This window comes from Plecotus auritus (genome assembly GCF_963455305.1).
Source record: "Plecotus auritus genome assembly, chromosome: 7".
Lineage (NCBI taxonomy): Eukaryota > Metazoa > Chordata > Mammalia > Chiroptera > Vespertilionidae > Plecotus > Plecotus auritus.
The window spans coordinates 101,241,124-101,258,414 of NC_137774.1; the positions used below are offsets into that span (position 1 = coordinate 101,241,124).

At 40.7% G+C, this 17,291-nt stretch overlaps 1 protein-coding gene across 1 annotated transcript in view; it reads right to left on the reverse strand.

Moving 5' to 3' along the window:
• Positions 1-292: 292 nt before the first annotated feature.
• LOC308255123 (zinc finger protein 474-like) overlaps positions 293-17,291 on the reverse strand; it is a 70,150-nt gene continuing 53,151 nt past the window's right edge. The window contains exons 3-5 of the mRNA XM_080682087.1: positions 7,688-7,868; positions 2,710-4,811; positions 293-1,280 (exon numbers count right to left, since the gene is read on the reverse strand). Coding sequence (XP_080538213.1) covers positions 4,660-4,811; positions 7,688-7,868 — 333 coding nt within the window. The 3' untranslated portion in view covers positions 293-1,280; positions 2,710-4,659. The remainder of the gene's footprint in view (positions 1,281-2,709; positions 4,812-7,687; positions 7,869-17,291) is intronic.

A 17,291-nucleotide genomic window follows, 5' to 3' on the forward strand; every position in this document is an offset into this window, starting at 1 on the left:
AAAACAAGTTGTTGGCAGGGCTGCATTTCTTCCCGAAGGCTCCTTACTCATTGGGGTTGTTGGCAGAATCCAGTTCCTTGTGGTTATAGGACTGAGGTTCCAGTCTCCTTGCTGGTAATCTGCTGAGGCTGCCCTTAACTCCTGGAGGCTTCTCTCGGGTCCTTGCACTTAGTTCCCTACATTTCAGGACCAACAACAGGGTTTTAAACCCTTTATATGCTGCCATCTCTCTCGCCCCTATTTTTCCTTCTTCTTCTTCTTTCTCTCTCTCTTTTTTTTTCTTATTCTTCTTGTAAGGACTCATTATATCACATTGGGCCCATCCAGGTAATCCCAGATTCTCTTCCCATTATAAGGCCCATCACCTTAACCACATCTGCAGAGTCTCTTTACCATGCAAGGCAACACAGTCACAAGTTCTGGAGACTAGGGCATCAACATCCTTGAGGGCCATTCTTTTGTCGAACACATTCTCAACTATGAATCATCTGAAAAAGCTTGGCCTTTAGGGTGATCAGTGTGAATCAATGAGAAGACCCAGCCCTCATGATGCCTAGGTCAGGCTTCTTTACCACACTTGCAGCTGATGTAAATGCATGCTGGCTTAGTGTCTTGTTTCTAGCAGTAGAACTAAACGACACGATGAGGACATTCAGCACCTGTCCCTGGCACCTCCATCTTCCTCTGTATAAGAGTAGTATTTGAAATGTAAACCATTCAAATCCAATCCTAGGGAAATGTCAGAAACTAAGTTTGTCTGGGTGTAGAGAACATAAGACTTTTCCTTCTGAGTATATCTACTTAAACATTTTTGTAACAAAATACTAAAAGAGCTAAGCATAGCCCTGGCTAGTTTGGTTCAGTGGATAGAGCGTTAACCTGTGGACTGAAAGGTCCTGGGTTCGATTCCGGTCAAGAGCACGTTCCAGGGTTGCGGGCTAGATCCCCAGTAGGGGGCGTGCAGGAGGCAACCAATCAATGATTCTCTCTCATCATTGATGTTTCTATCTCTCTTTCCCTCTCCTTTCCTCTATGAAATTAATTAAAAAAATATTTTTTAAAAAGAGCTAAGCATAAAGATGTACCATCCTGTGATGACTTAATGTTTTTCCTGGTGTACATTCTTCCTATAGCACCCAGTTTGGCCCCCACTAGAAACTTGACTGCTTTTCATTTGTGCTGTTTCTTCCAAGTGCAGGAAAATCTTATTTTTTTTTTCCTCTTCATTTCTGGTCATAGTGCACACAGAGTGGGCAGGGCAGAAACAGGCACAGCAGTTCCTGTGGGCCAGAAAGTGAGTCAGTAGGAAAGTAGTCAATGGTAAAAGAAGATGGACTGTCGCCAGAGGAGGGAATGGACCCCTCAGCATTGGGAAAGGAAGAGGGCCAAACTTCCTGCCCTTTAATCTGATACCGGATTAAAGCCATATGAGTTGTTGGTTTAGACAAGGGTGCAAAGAAAAAATGCTACTAATGTCAGAAGCAGACAAGTACAGAAGGACCAAGGGGGTACAGGACTTGGCATGTCTGCCCTCGGTTTCTTCCCTGCTCAGAAAAGGGTCTGCTTGACAGTAGCAGCTTCTTTACCATGAAGGACTCGGGCCGGTATTCCCCAGACTGAGGCAGTGTCGTCTGGGAGCCATTCTTGGAAACACTGGGACCCCATTTGGAAACACTTCCAAGGCTGCTTGATAAGGCTGTCGGGAAACCTCTTGTTGGGAGCGCTAACCGATTTCCCTGCTGCTCACAGCAGATTCTTTCTTTTCGCTCCCATTCCCAGGACATGCTTGTTCTGTCCCCAGTGGTCCCTTCTGATAGGACAGGCCCTCATCTTTGATGTGAAGTCAATGTGCAAAATGAGCATCAAAAAGTCCTGAAATTCTTCCCATAACCTCAGCTAGAGGGGAATTCAAGATTGTGCAGCACCAGTTAACAGAGGGAAAAGAGGTGTTTGGTGTCTGGAATAACATTACGGCCCAGATCAGTAACTGCCTGGGTGAGGGTAAGAACTCCAATACCTTCATCTAGTTACTAGATTCTAGTACCTGCTCTTCATCCTTTAGGAGAGTATCTATGGGAACCATGAAAAGGTTCAAAGTCATGGCTCCTGGAGGTGCCAACCATTGTTAACAAAATTATTTCCTTTTGAAAGTACACAGCTCTGCACAGGTGTGAGCTGACTGCGGTGAGGGCAGTTGGCAGAGAGCAGATGAACTCTGTCCTATTAGAGGGACTTTGATGACTCGCCTTGATAATGGTGGGAACTCTTAGACTGATGTCCTTACAACTGAGCTTGCTCTAGATTTACTGATCTTGTATTACTATTATTTTTTTGACTTCCAGGAAAGGCAGTACGTGTGCAAACAGCAGCCGCTGTGGGTGCCAGAGCCCCATAAGCAGAGACTCCGATGGGGCCTGTGGTGCTATCTGCTGGCAAGTCCAGGCCAAACTGGGGAACACCACTGACTGTGTCTCCCTCAGGGGGCAGCGGCCAGCATAGCCCCAGGATTTAGAACAATCCAGGACAGAAACTCCATGTAATTCTTATGCTAAAAACAGCATCAACCTCACTGGGCTGCCCATAAGCTCCCTGTGGCTGGGAACCCCCCACCCGCCCCACCCCCCCCCCCCCACCGAAACACCAGTCTCCTTCCTCCTGTCTTCACTGCTTCCACAGCACACAGCTAGAGCCATCCCACCCTGAACGTACCTGGTCTCGGACGCTCAGTAGGGTTGGCCTGGGTAGGACTTGGAAGGGAGCTTGCTCTAGATTTAATTCCGCGGAACATTTGCTGGCGGGTGGGGTGGCCCTCACGCTGGCTCACGGGTTCCTTGGACGTCACAGTTCCTACAGAAGCTCATCTTTTCCCACCACTTCAAGAACTCACAGGCTTGATCATTCCTCCAGATAAAGTCGTTTCGTTTTATATATTTATTTTCTGTCGTGCTGTGAAAGCAAAGTGCCCCAGAGTCTCTTCATAAAACCCTGAGTGGCAACTCATTTCCAAGTGGAGGCCAGAAGTTTTCCTTTCCTTCCTTGCTCCTTGACTTTGAACGTTAGCAGAATGCAGAATTGTCTTTTGGAACACCACACTGTTCAAATGTTTGTCTTTACCTCTGTTTAGGATAAATCCAGACCGGCAGGCACACTGTAGGTATGCTAACATTCCCATTTGCCTGAGTTACTAAACATTGTACAAAACTTTTCACCTTTGTCAGCTCATTTGTGTGAGTCTAATTAGTATAATTAATGATGGTATCTAGCCTATAAGTGGAAATGGATGAGCTTATGGGTTTGGAATTCCAACAGTTCTGAGTTTGCTTTCCTGTTCCATCCCTGAACTCAAGCTCAGTGTGACCCGGGAAGACTGTTTAGTCTAAGTATCAGTTTCCTCATGTGTAAACTAAGGATACCTACATGTAGGGCGGATGTGAGATATACGTAATCTGATGCATAGGAAGCACTAATCCACAGTACAATGACTATGTATTAAATGTTGTTGCTTTTGTTAGCAAGACTAAACCATTCACTGTGAGTCATTAAATGCTATGTCTTTCACAAGACGATAATGTTATGGTCGGGGGCTAACTGTGCTATGTACGGTCATGAATGCAAGCTTGCAGGAACCCAGCAAATGCAGAATGGCCCTGAAATTCAGCCACAAAATGAACAAAGATCTCAAGCAAAGCTGCTGGGAGTCCAGACGAAGCAGTGCTGCCTGGGGGAGCAGAATTTCCTGGGCAGAGCAGCGCCCTGGCCCTGGCCTCCTCCCCGGAGAGCCCTGCCTCTCTGAATACACATTCAAAGACTCGAAAACACAGGGCAGTCTCACAACCCACTTACTGTGCATGGACTTGGGTGGGGAGGCACAGCACTTCCTGGCAGGAATTTAGGACTCAACAATAAAACACCTCTAAGCCCCTATGAGGGCATGAGAACTCTCGCTGGACTTCTCCTATAGAAGGAAGGGGCTCCACCCATTTGATGAATCGCACTTGAGCAATCTCCTGACATCTGAGGCTGGCACTGGTTCTGAAATTTCCCTGTTGCATTTCTCACTTTTAGTAAGAGAATATGCGTTAGATATGGTTCCAGTATTAGAAGTGCTCAGCCCTTTTTTGAATGTCTCTCCTGTTGAATGATCTCCTAGAGAAAAGAAGATTCCAAATCAACAGCTCAATTAAAAACACTTCCCTGGATCCAAGGGAGCAGGGAGTGGCATGTTATTTCAGTTAGCACAGGATTGGGAAGGAGTCCAGCTTTCCTTGGGAGTAAGGAGTTGCCTGAAATCGCTACCCAAAGCCTCTGTTCACTGAATAATAGTCCTGATTGCGAGGTTCAAACTCTCACTCAGGGAAACAGAGTGGGGGGAAGATGGTAACAGTTGGCTCTGAAATTTCCTTGAGACAAAAGTGCCAGGTCTGAGGAAGGGCGGCCCACTTGTGATTCTGCCTGACACCAGTGTGACATGCGCAAGCATTTGCCCACCGCACAGTGATTACGCGTGTGCCACCAAAGCAGGGGGCTTCCAGTGCTAGGACTTCGATTCATTCCAATTTCCATTGTTCCTCTCCTCACCAACTTCTCCTCCTTCTCACCACACCCAGATCTCTTTCAAAAGGATTCATTCCTGTAACACTTTCACAGAGAGAAAGGGCTTTACTTGGTGACTTTTGGTTTACAGGATCGTTGGTGAACAATCAGTCTGTCTGGCAGGAAGGTACGCCCACAAATATTGCAGGGAACCAACTGGCTCTGGGCACTTCTCCAAGCAGCTTCATTTAAGGAATCGAGATCATAGAAACCTTTGGCTGGGAAGTTAAAGAAAAAAAAAGAAAGAAAAGGAAAAGAAAATGGTAAAATGGATCCGTTTTCATTGTGGAGAACCATATTCTACTTTTTATGGAAAATATTTTCAGGAAATACCTGTTGACTGAGGCTTTTAAACAAGTTATATTACTTTGGCCAAAAAAAAGTTCTGTTCACTCAAGGGTTGAGGAAAGTTTGCTATGAACCAGAGACTTTTTGCTCCCTGGATTTTAAAAAGGGAAAGACATTGTTTTATGTGTTACGATATGCATTCTGTACTAATTATTAACATCTTTGTTTACACATTATTATGTTGCAAATATAACTTTTGACTTTTTTTTCAGTTGACTCTAAATATAAACTTACAAAGGAAAGAGAACATGTATTTGTATTTTCTTCTTCCGTAATCCTTCAGTGGAATGTTTTTAGAGGCCAACACTGACAGTCACGAGTGAATTTAAGATAAATTATATCATAAACATTTATCATCTCTTTAAGGCCATAAACTCAGAGATTCTTTAAGTAATTAAAGTGAAGAATGCAAACAGAATAGTTAATCTGACGAAAAGAAGTGCCCTTAGGAAAACAAAGAAGACAGCTGAAAGATGTACAATCTTCATTGGCAGAGCATAGGAAAAAGGCATATGGCTTTATTTTAGAGAAACAGTGTGGGATTTAGCTTTAATGAACCTTATTTAAATAGAACTACTTTAGTACATTAAATTGATTATGTCTTAAAATCTCCCAAAATAGGCCCCCAAAGTGTAGCCAGGCCCTCAAAAATATATAACATAGTTTTCCTCATTTTCATAGCATATATTTCCTCGTTAAAGCCCAGGCAATTCTCAGATGATTTCTATCTCCATAGCAAACTTCAGATTCCTTAACATGCCTACTTCAATTATTGGTTTCTTTTCTTCATGGAAAATTAAAATCCAGCAAATCTAGTATTTCTCCTTTGGATAAAGCAAGTGTCAATTTCTACATAGGATATGAAAGTGTTTTTCAGTGCTTTGAAAACGGTTGCAAAAATAATGGCACTGACTTTCTTCTTACTCATAAGGTTTAAAATGGACTAAAAATTCCCGAGTATTCATTGTCAGATGACTCATCACATCTCTCACAGTGTTTGCATCGGGCTCTGACTTTGGATCTGTAGGAAGGGTTATTTGAACTCTATGGCTACAGTAACTCCATCGGGTGGAAGTGGTCATGGGAATTCTTTTGGCCTAGAAAGGAAAGACACCTTCAGAAATAAAAATAACCCAAGGTCAACGGAAAATCACAGGGGGTGTGGTTGAAGGGTCTAATTTTTCCAACAATAACAGATGAATGAACCCACCAGGGCTTTCAAAATGGTCATTTCTTGCACCTCTTCTAGACTTGTGATAATTATGTTCAAAGCAGAGAAAGTGATAAAGATTGGAAGTGAACAAAACACATTTTTGATATCAAATGAGAATTGCTGGGCGAGAGCTTCAATGAGGCAAACAATCTCTTTGTATGCAAATGCTCTAATTTTCATCTTGAGTTTTTTTCCCTTCTCTACTCAGAGATCCTCTCTAACAAGAACTGTGAAAAGTTGAATTCTAGAAGCATCTAGAACTTTATTATGATAATCTAAATTCCATTGTGTGGGTCGTTAAAAACTCTTTTAGGTGACATCTCTAATAGGAGTGCTTTAGATCAGTGGTCGGCAAACTCATTAGTCAACAGAGCCAAATATCCACAGTACAACGATTGAAATTTTTTTGAGAGCTGAAAACTGACTTCTGCGCATGGGCCATGAAGTTTCAATCGCACTGTACGTGCGCACCCACATGTGGTATTTTGTGGAAGAGCCACACTCAAGGGGCCAAAGGGCCGCATATGGCTCACGAGCTGCGGTTTGCCGACCACTGCTTTAGACTAAATGATACTAAATAACCTCCAAGGTACCTTCCAGCTCTGGAAATCTATGGCTACTTAAGGAGAATGAAGGAACTGAATAATACTCCTCTTAAAACCAAGAATGATACTCTTTTGAGGGGAGTTAGAGGATCAACTGAGAATATGACAACGGTAGAAATGAGAAAGTCAGAGCTTATATGGTAAAAATACTCTCTGAACTACTTTATTCTCATACCCTAACAGAATATGCATAAGTTTCTGTAACAAGGCCACACATGGTAGTGTATGGAGTTCCAGTTTCATTTGGCTTGTGCACTGCTTAACAAAGTACTAACGGTAAAGTTTTAAAGATGTGGATATTTCATAAATCTAGATGTGGATGTCTAGATTTCCCGTTTCTTTTGTATTTTTGAAAGGCATGACCCTACTGTGCTAAATTTCTTAATGATAGCACAAGCTGAAACCGGGCAACAGCTGCCTACTTCAGAGGAAGCTAGTGCTTTCCAGCTCCCATAGTCTTCACTGTCCCTCTTTTCATACCTGGACCAACTTATTCCATTTTGGAACCTGATTAGTGGACTCTGTAAGCATTTGAGTTTGGTACTTCTGTTCTACAAACTCTAAGATGCATTCATATTTGCAAACATTCACCAGATGGCCCCAAAGGTGTGTTTTTTTAAGCTTCATTGTTTTTAAATATTATGTTTGATAACATATGAAAGTAACTTTTGAGAAAGATGTAAATTCCAGCGGGTCCCTCTCCTTGTGCAGTTTTGCCAAGACATTGTGTCTTTATGTCTCAACATCTGTGGGCAACACTTTGGGCAGGCATTCCAGAACTATTTTTTCCTATTCAACTGTAGCCAGGACAGTAAATATTGCTGATTTTAGTTGTGTGAACAAGAGAGAAAAGAATATCTCTACTCTTACAGGTTTAGAGAGAAATGTCTCCCCTTATGTACCCAAGTCTTTTCACCCAAAAACTTACCACTAATGGTCCTGACTTCAGGTTTCTTAGGTTCTGGTCTCCTTAACTCTTTAGGCAGCAAGTTGTTTTCATTATGCCATTTTTTCAGACATTGTGGCTCATGGATGGCAATCGATTTTGTTCCATATTCACGACCACAAATGTAGCAAATGATTGTTGGTGGACGCCTAATCATTGCTGGCTACAAATAATAGAAAATTTCTATTAGATAATGTTTAGGAAATTATATTTTAAAATTATAAAATGTGGAAATTACATTTATTATACATTCAAATTAGCTAGAAAATCAATGTTTTTTAAAAAATTCCAATCAGTCTGTTAAAGTTCACCTTCTTGAAAATTAAGAGAACCAAGTTATGTTTTCTGAGTGGTTGGGGTCAAGTGAGGTTGTGGGTTTGAGAGGAGGATAGAAAATAAAGATGAGCTAAGCATAATTTTACATATTGGTACTTGATAAAATATATTTTTTCCATTTAATAAATATTGTCTTCTGACTATTCTCCATGATGGGAGAATACAATGATAAATTAGGTATGAATCATCCTCTCAAAAACATCAGACTCTAGTACCCCAATATATATGAGAAATAATGTGTCATTGGAGAGTTTATAACAGTGTTATGCTGCCCACATTCTCTCGTGTAAACAACTTGGTACTACAAGTTCCTGGGATTCTCTGCCATTTTTGACATGGAGTAGGCGCCACCCACAGGCAGAATAGCAACTCAGTTACAGGTGGAAGTTAGTGGATGTATACCCAGCTTCCTCCCTCAGGCTAATTCCAGACAGTCTTCCAGAAGCCCCCACTGGGATTGCATCTCAATTGTTCATTAATACACTATCTAGGCTTTCTTCTCTTCCCTGTCTCTCCTCCCACTACTTTACTGGGGTTTCCTGAGATTACCTCCCAAAAAAGTACTTGAACTCAAATCCTTTTCTTAGCATTTGTTTCTAAGAGAATGAAATCTAAGGAAGAGTGAAGGTAAAATGCACTAGGGATCTTCTACTTCTATTGAAAGTTACAAGAATAAGGATAACCAATGGACACAGACATTGGCGGGGGAGGGTGTTAGGGCATGTGCCGGGGAGTAGGGGAGGCCGGTGGGAGGTCAATGGGGGAAAAAGGATACATATGTACTACTATTTGTAATACTTTAAACAATAATAAAATAAAATAAAATAATAAAATAAAATAAGAAACATTGCTTCCAAACAATCCAGATAACCTACAGAATCATAATTTTTGAGGCCATGGAGACTTTGAGTTGCAAGATAAATTAATGAACTAAAGGAATTGCCTAAGTTTGATGGTGGATCAGCAGAACCAAGAGAAAACCTCCCACACTCCAACTTTACGTGAGTCCTGACAGCAGTTGTCTGCTTCATAAAGGGGAAGGACAGATGACCAGAACCTCTCTCCCCTACCCAGGAGGTCTTACACCCAGTAACAGGAGGTGACCAGCTAATGCTGGAGAGAGGCAGGAGCATTGAGAGAAACCATCACTAAGACTAGAACTCAGGGCCTGCCTAAATCTGAGGGTAGCGTTAAAGAATTAGGCCTTGTACTGAGTACCAAGTAAGAGCAGTTTACTGCTGGGAGATGAGTGACAATAAGAGGACTCCCTTTCTGTTGCAGGCATGCAGGGTCCACCAGGGTCTGAGAGTGCAGCAGGAGAACGGGGAGAAGCCCTTTGGCTCCAGGCCTTACACTAAGTGCAAGACAGGGCAGTCTACCAGTGGGGGAATTTAAAGGCGGTAGTGCACAGAACATAACTAAAGCCAAGACCAGGTCCAAGCCCTGCTAAATTACAGACTACATTGACAACTACTTATACTCACAGCCTGACAGAAGAGGCATACTCATTTCTGGGCATAAGTATAATTTACCTCAGAATCTTACAATGTCCAGCATTCAATCAAAATTATAAAGCATGTGCCCATGCACACACACACAGAAATTAGGATCCATGAGATCTTAAGCATAACCAGATCAAGGCATAGCTTACATATTGTGATTATCAGCGTTTTTAAATACTTATTTAAAAATAATTATTTTAATTAATACTTAAAATAATTATTGAAAATAATTCTATGTTAAAGAACCTAGAGGTGGGCAGCATGCGTAAATATATGGGAAATTAAAGCTGAGAGATGAAAGCAGGTAAAAATTATTCAAGAAAACCAAAATGAGCTGAAACCGGTTTGGCTCAGTGGATAGAGCGTCGGCCTGCGGACTGAAAGGTCCCAGGTTTGATTCCGGTCAAGGGCACGTACCTTGGTTGCGGGCACATCCCCAGTGGGAGGTGTGCAGGAGGCAGCTGATCGATGTTTCTCTCTCATCGATGTTTCTAACTCTCTATCCCTCTCCCTTCCTCTCTGTAAAAAAATCAATAAAATATTAAAAAAAAAACACAAAAAACAACAACAAAAATGACAGGAAACTGTTAAGCAGGGAAATAACCTATAACTGCACTTAAAGTTAGTCTGGTTGTAATGTATCTAAATAGGCCATCAGGGCAGCACATCGCTGAGAGCTTGAACTCCTGTGGCTTTGGGGATAAGGAAATCATGGTCCAAGAGAATGCCAACGTTTTATCCTAGGTAACTAGGAAGACGATGGTGTGACTTCCTGAAAGGGGGAAGTCAAGAAAGGCAGGTTGGGGAAGGAGAAAAAAATAGAACCTGTTCTGGACCTGTTGCATTTGACATAATGATAGAATTTAAATGTGAATAAATCCAGCCTAAACTGGAAATAGAGGCCTGTAATTCAGGACTAGTGAGCTCCGGCGCTGTTCACACAGAAAAGACATCTAATACCATGAAAATTCCAGAAAAGGAGCATATAGAGTTTGGAGAAAAATTCTTGGGTGAATATCTACGGTAAGGAGATTGAGCAAGAGAAAGACATAAAGGTTCAAGTTTGCAGTTCAAGTAACAGGGAATGGAGATAAAAGACTCCATCCAGAATTCTGGAAACACTTTTGGATTCCAGAAAGACGGTGTCAAATGCTACTTTGTCAAATACTACAGAGAGGAAGGGTGGTTGAAAAAGATAGATTTGGTTCCCAATAGATTACAAATCAGTGACTTTCGAGAGTTCAGTTGCAATGGATATAAGAATAAAAACTAAATTTTTAGGAGGTAAACAGCAGATCAAGGAGAAGAGGAATATATAGTACGTCGAAAAAGTTTTCAGAGAGGAAATCTGAGAGTTAAGTACCATTGAGGAAGAATTTGTGTTGTTGTTTTTAGGATAGGAGTATGTTTGACAGAAAGAGAGAATGCAGGCCTAAGAGGAAAGGGATAATCAATTTTGAAAAGGCCTCAGAGGAGGCAGGAGGAGTTGTAATCAAAGGTGTAATGGGAAATGGCAGCCTCCCAGGCAGGGGAGGAAATAGATGAAGTTATGGAAGGTTGTTGTAGAGAAGGGAGGCACTCATGGAGCTCACATAAGGTGGACTTAGTTTTCTAAGGATGAGGCAGAGCAATCTTCAGAGAATAAAGAGATTCAAATTCTGGAAAACTGAATAGTGAAAAATACTAGGATTAGGCCCTGCGAGGAATGTAATGTGATTTAATTAGGGAAGAATACTCACCTAGTAATGGAAAAGACCCAGTTATGTTGAGCTGCAAGAAATTATAGTGGAATTAAAGGACCTTTTCCAATATGTTCTTAAGTAGCACTGGATGGCATGAAAGCAGAAACTAATTTGGTGGTGTGATCTTCCTGGGGAAATAAAACATGGTAAAATGTGTGTGTGTGTTTTAGAATTAGCCTGCTTTACACTAAGATTGTTGGAGGTTACACCTGCAGTGCAGAAAGCACAGAAGAAGATTAAAAGCAGAAGAAAGTACATACATGATGTCTGCATAGCCAAGCAGAAACAACAGATTATGGGTGAGTAGATCCACCATTAATTTAGACCAAGCAAAATGGAACATGGAGTTACTCATTTGCGGATCTAAGTTGTTGTTTTTTTAAAGCACATTAATTTGAGGTAGAAAAATTTTACTCTATTATTCTGTATTGCATTATGGTACTAGGTTGCATTCATCAAAGTAACTAAATGCCAGTCCTTCCTTGTTATTAGCCATGTAGCATCTAACATTTAAAATGTGAATTAAAAATATTAGTGGAATTCAAGACTTAAGAGAAAGGATAAAGCAGAAGCAATAATTTTAGAAATATCCAAAAGTTCCTTACTATGTTTTACATATTTATTTACTTGAAACGTTAATTAAATTCAGGCTTTTTGGCTTAAAAAGGAAAAGTTATTATTTTTGCTTTGAGGATAATGGATTTGTTAAAATTCCCTATGGAAAGTATGAGACAAATTCAGCATTTAACCAAGCGTATAAGCAAAATAAATGGCATGGGTCATAAATGAAGGCATTCATGTCACATTGTCAGGAGGTTTCTTTTAGAAGGAAAAATTAGAAGAAAAGAGGCAGACACAGAGGCCAGAAGATACACACAAAATAACTTAAAGGGATGTGGGAGAAAATTAATACCATAAAAAGGCTGAGATGTTCCATATTATATTTTCCAAAGCATGCCGCGTGCTCTGCATTTGTGGTTGAACTGCAGTTGAACCTGCAACATATTCCATACTCTTAGGTTTTAGACATCTCACTCCTAACCCATGCTCTGGGGAAGCGCAAGCAGCCCAGGCACAGCCGCAGAGAAAAATGCATCCCTGTGGGTCTGAACGGAGATAAGAGACCCTCTTCTGTTTGTCCGTTAATTTCACAATCGTCAGCCTGAAATTTCCAGGGAAAACGGAACAAGCTCCAACTTGTGGTTATTGCCAGTACCCCAACTGCCAAGTTTTACCCTTCAGTCTCTCTGTCCAGCTTTCAGAGGGAAGCGGATGTGGGGGGGTGGAGAAGACGGGAAGAGGAGACCCTAAGCCGGCGGGAGGGGCAGAGGCCTTTCCTGGCTCCTGTGCTCATGTGACAGGGCCTCGCAGAGCAAGGCCGGGCCGCGGGAGGTTTGCCCAAGGACCTGTCCACACCGGACCTTGCCGGGCCTGCCAACTCCAGGAAAGTGTAATCACAGGAAGGCAAAGGGGAAGCTGATAAGTCCGAAGTTTCTGCAGAGTCAAAGATTCCATCCACAGCTTTCCTGTCAACATTTCAGATATTGGAGGGTAGAGGCACTATTAAAACACTGAGGTGAAAGATTTTTTGAAAAGTGGATCTCTGAATCTCCATCAGAGCTACTTCAGGTGTAAACTGTTTTATGGGAGGAGGGGGACCACGTGCGGTTACTCCGCAGTTTCCTGGCAAGTTCTGTTTAGGCTGGATACAGACGGGGCACTTGAACACTTGAGGGAGAGCTTTCATGTGTGCATTTCTTTTAACTTGAATCCAGTAATTTTCATATGTTTCCAATCATTTTGCTGGCCCCTATTGGAATTATCATTTCATGTTCTATGCACATTTTTTTTTTTCTTTTTGTTAATGTCTTTTCTCTGTCAGGAACCCCACATGTTCAATCTTTCAGGCTGGGACTGAGCAATGCAAAGGGAACTGAACATTTAACAACTTTTCTCTTCCTTAGTGTCATTCATCCATTCATTTTTACAATTTAAAACAAACAGCGATAGTACCACCATTAAAGCAAGGGGAAAAGAATAAGGACCGAGAAAAGAGGGTGGTGTGGTGAACAACCTTAAAGGAGGTATTCCTGGGAGAAGAATGGTCATAGTTCCATAAAACTAGACCAGGATGCCTATTTCAATCAGCTCTTGCTGACCTCCCTGATAACTCAGGCTGAAAGGAACCCACTGACCTACACAACTCAATAGCAAATAGAGCATACAGAGGAAGTAAAACAATTGGTTAGAAGGGAAAAAATATTTCTAACATTAACTATTATTGCATGAGTCTTAACAAAGGAGATATTGAAACTAAAACTAAAATGGAAGTCATGCCCTAGCTGGTTTTGCTCAGTGGACAGAGCATCGACCCGCACACTGAAGGATCCCAGGTTTGATTCCAGTCAAGGGCATGTACCTTGGTTGCAGGCTTGGTCCCTGGACCTGGTAGGGGCGTGTGCAGGAAGCTATCAATCCATGTGTCTGTCTCTCCCCCTCCCTTCTACTCTCTCCAAAAATCAATGGAAAAATATCCTGGGGTGAGGATTAACAAAAACAATAAAAAATATTTTTTTTAAATGTAAGTCACTACTAACAGTTTTACAAAAGATCAGAAACACACTGCATTTGGTCATTTCTTGTATTAATCCCATAATACATACTAAGTACTAATAGTGTGAAATTATAGTTGTGCAATATTATTTACAGGAGAGTTAGGAGAATATGATTAGAGGATGTAGCTTTTTGAAAATCTGATGTGAAATACATATTAGTAAGTGATAATTCTGGGCAATATGCCCCTTTGAAATTCTGATGGCTATGATCATCTCCTCAGAAAAATACACATGTATATAGAATTATGGATAAAATTTTGAATAATTGGTAGACTCTATAAAACTCATCCATTAACCATAGGAAGTGAGCTGTTGGGCATTAGTCAGAGACATTTTTTTTTCCCCCAAATAGATGGTCCTTTATATAAGGAGCCATTTGGGACTATTTAAATGCCTCAAGAATTTATGAAATACACCACTTCTTGCTTTAGGGTTATCTTAAGTTTTGTTTTGCCGAAAACAGTCCCTATTATACCCATTGTCATTTATTCTCTAAACTGTTCCTATTTAGTCAATAAATTATATAATCACTCTACTTCCAATCCTCTTTATAAAAACATCAATTAATAAAATATAAGCAATCGAGAGATTAAACAACAACAAAAAAGCTCAGAAATATTGAAGCTGTGGACTGTAAGACTGCCAATGAATTCATTTAAATATATAACAAGGCAAGATGACTATAATTTCTATAGTCATCCAGAAATTATGGTTAGAGAATATAAAAGAAACACACCTTGACCAATAAAAATGCTTATAAAAAATGGCAAGGGAAGGAGAGGTACAAAGATTTTAATGATACTAAGTTCTTTAGACCTCTCATGGCCATCAGTCAATTAAAGCAATATAAAATTAAAGCATGGAGTTAAAAGTTTAATAATTTATCTTTGTTTTTTTTTTTAACTTTGGTGGGTCCTTTAAAAACTATTATTTTTAGTGAAGAAATATTTTTCTGAGGTTCTGCAATATCATTAATTATACTGATTTCTTTTTGTCAAATTCAAGTAAAATAAAATACAATATCTATTAATAATAACTTGGATACAATGAGCTCACTTCTATGAAAATATCTGTATATCTTTATTTATATTGTAGAGGCCCGATGCTCGAAATTCATGCAAGACTAGGCCTTCCTTCCCCCTGGCACCCAGGACCCGGGCTTCCCTCACAGCCCCGGCTTCGTCCAGAAGGTTGTCCAGAAGGACGTCGGTCTAATTAGCATATTACACTTTTATTATTATAGATGTTTGTCTACACAGAGCTGTGTTTGGAATGATATTCACTAAGGTCAAACTAATTTGGGGGTAATTTTATGCTAATTTTGATACTTTCCTAATGGCTTAAGTTTTTGTGATGAATTTGTGTCATTTTTATAAGAATAATTTTTTAAAGTAAACTCGAGTCAAAACTTAAGCAGAAATCAGCAGTTAATGGAAAAATCAGGTGGAGCTCAAGTAACTTTCTGAAAATTCCTTGAATAACTGATAAAAGATTATAGTCAAGGCTTTGTATAATAATACAGTTTAGTATCATAATTAGTAATTGAAACGGGAAATAATATTAGGGATGAATACAGCTTTGCATAGCATAAAATAACAGTACAATGTAAAATTAAAATATTAATAGTATCTTAAATTATATTACCAGTATTCTAGTACACTGTTTTATTGTGTCAACTGTGCACAGCTGAATATGCATCAGTTAAATCCTTGCATGATGCAACTCAACCGATGTCCTAGAATTCTGCTCCATTACTTTAAAAAGCAGTAACAAGGGCCTGGAAAAATAATCTGAGGACAGCATTTAGCATGAGTCTGTTTCTATCATAAGATAATCTAAATATAGTTCTTCTAGATATTTTAATTTTGTTCAGGCTTGTTTTCTTGGCTTGGTTGCATTAGTCAAAAATAAATTCACAAATAACTAAATGGGACCATATGGTATTAGCCAGCATGTGTTGAAAGTGACAGCCAAAAAGATAATTTGGGGGACGGCTGTATTGAACCATCCCTTGGGTCCTGTGTTGCCCATTGTGGCTGGACTGACAAATCACCATAAATTTTCAGCCTCCCACCTGCCCCCTTCCCCTCTGCACTTGACTGTGTTCTCCACAAACTTGGTCTGTCTGATGTGACACCAGAAATTTCTGTGGTTTCCCATGGCTACAGAATAAAGGCCAAATACTTTATACTGAGTTCATTCATGCCCAACCTTAGCCCCATGAAACAGGTCTGCTAGCCACACCAAACTCAGCTCCATTCCCCAAGTGAGAGGCCACACTCCTCAACTTTGCTGTCTCCATGATTTTACTCATCTGTTCCTTCTAGCAACAAGCATTTAAATTGAATATAGCAACTGCATTATGCTGGAGGTTATGGGGAAACCCAATCCTTAGCTTTCCTTAGTAATAAATGCAAACAAATAAACTACTAAATCAGAAGGCAACATTTGTAAGTGCCCTGATAGGGAGACAGAATGCTATGGGAGGCAGAAGCAGGAAAAGGGGGAAGAGTTTTGATCAGAAGACAGTGACGAGGGTGATATTTGAAGTGGCTTTGTTGAGTGGGTAGAACTGTACTGATGTGGTGAGTGCTCCCTCAAGCAAACATCATGATCTATTCAGCAACTGTTCAATAGTACTCTAGTATGCTAATATGGAAGTTATATAGTCCATAGTGAAAAAACTGGTTAGAGGAAGTGTGAAAGTAAGAATCAGTCTGTTCAATATAGGACTGAAATAGGAGTGGCCAGACCTTGAGAGCATAGTCAGTGTTGTCACCTTTCCTGTGTCCTCCAACCTTCCCACCTTGGTGCTGGTCCATCCTCACGTCATTAGAAGTTAGTCATGACTCAGGGGCTGGGTAGGGATTTGTACTAGAAGCAAGTACTTTCTATGACAAGATAGCAGCAATAACCATGTTGGGGTATTGTGCTATTGTGGAAGTCAGGCAGAGAGAGGGCTATTAAAAAAGTAATGCAAAGTGTCTTGATCTTGTTGAGACCCAAGTTCAAGGATGAGGACTTAATACCCATGAGATGGAATCAGATCAAGAAGCTGGGGGCAATTTATAATTTTCATATACTAAAACAGCCGTGGGCAAACTACGGCCCGTGGGCCGGATCCGGCCCGTTCAGCTATTCTATCCGGCCCGCGGAGCCGAAAGAGCGGAGGGTTCTCTTGCTCTCCCCTCCGCTCCTTTACTTTGAATTTATATTAGTTCACACAAACACTCCATCCATGCTTTTGTCCCAGCCCTCCGGTCCAGTTTAAGAACCCATTGTGGCCCTCGAGTCAAAAAGTTTGCCCACCCCTGTACTAAAACATCTTGATTCTCTCATATTGAGGAAATACAACCTCGTTCTGCCTGCACTGAAAGAGACTGAAGAACTC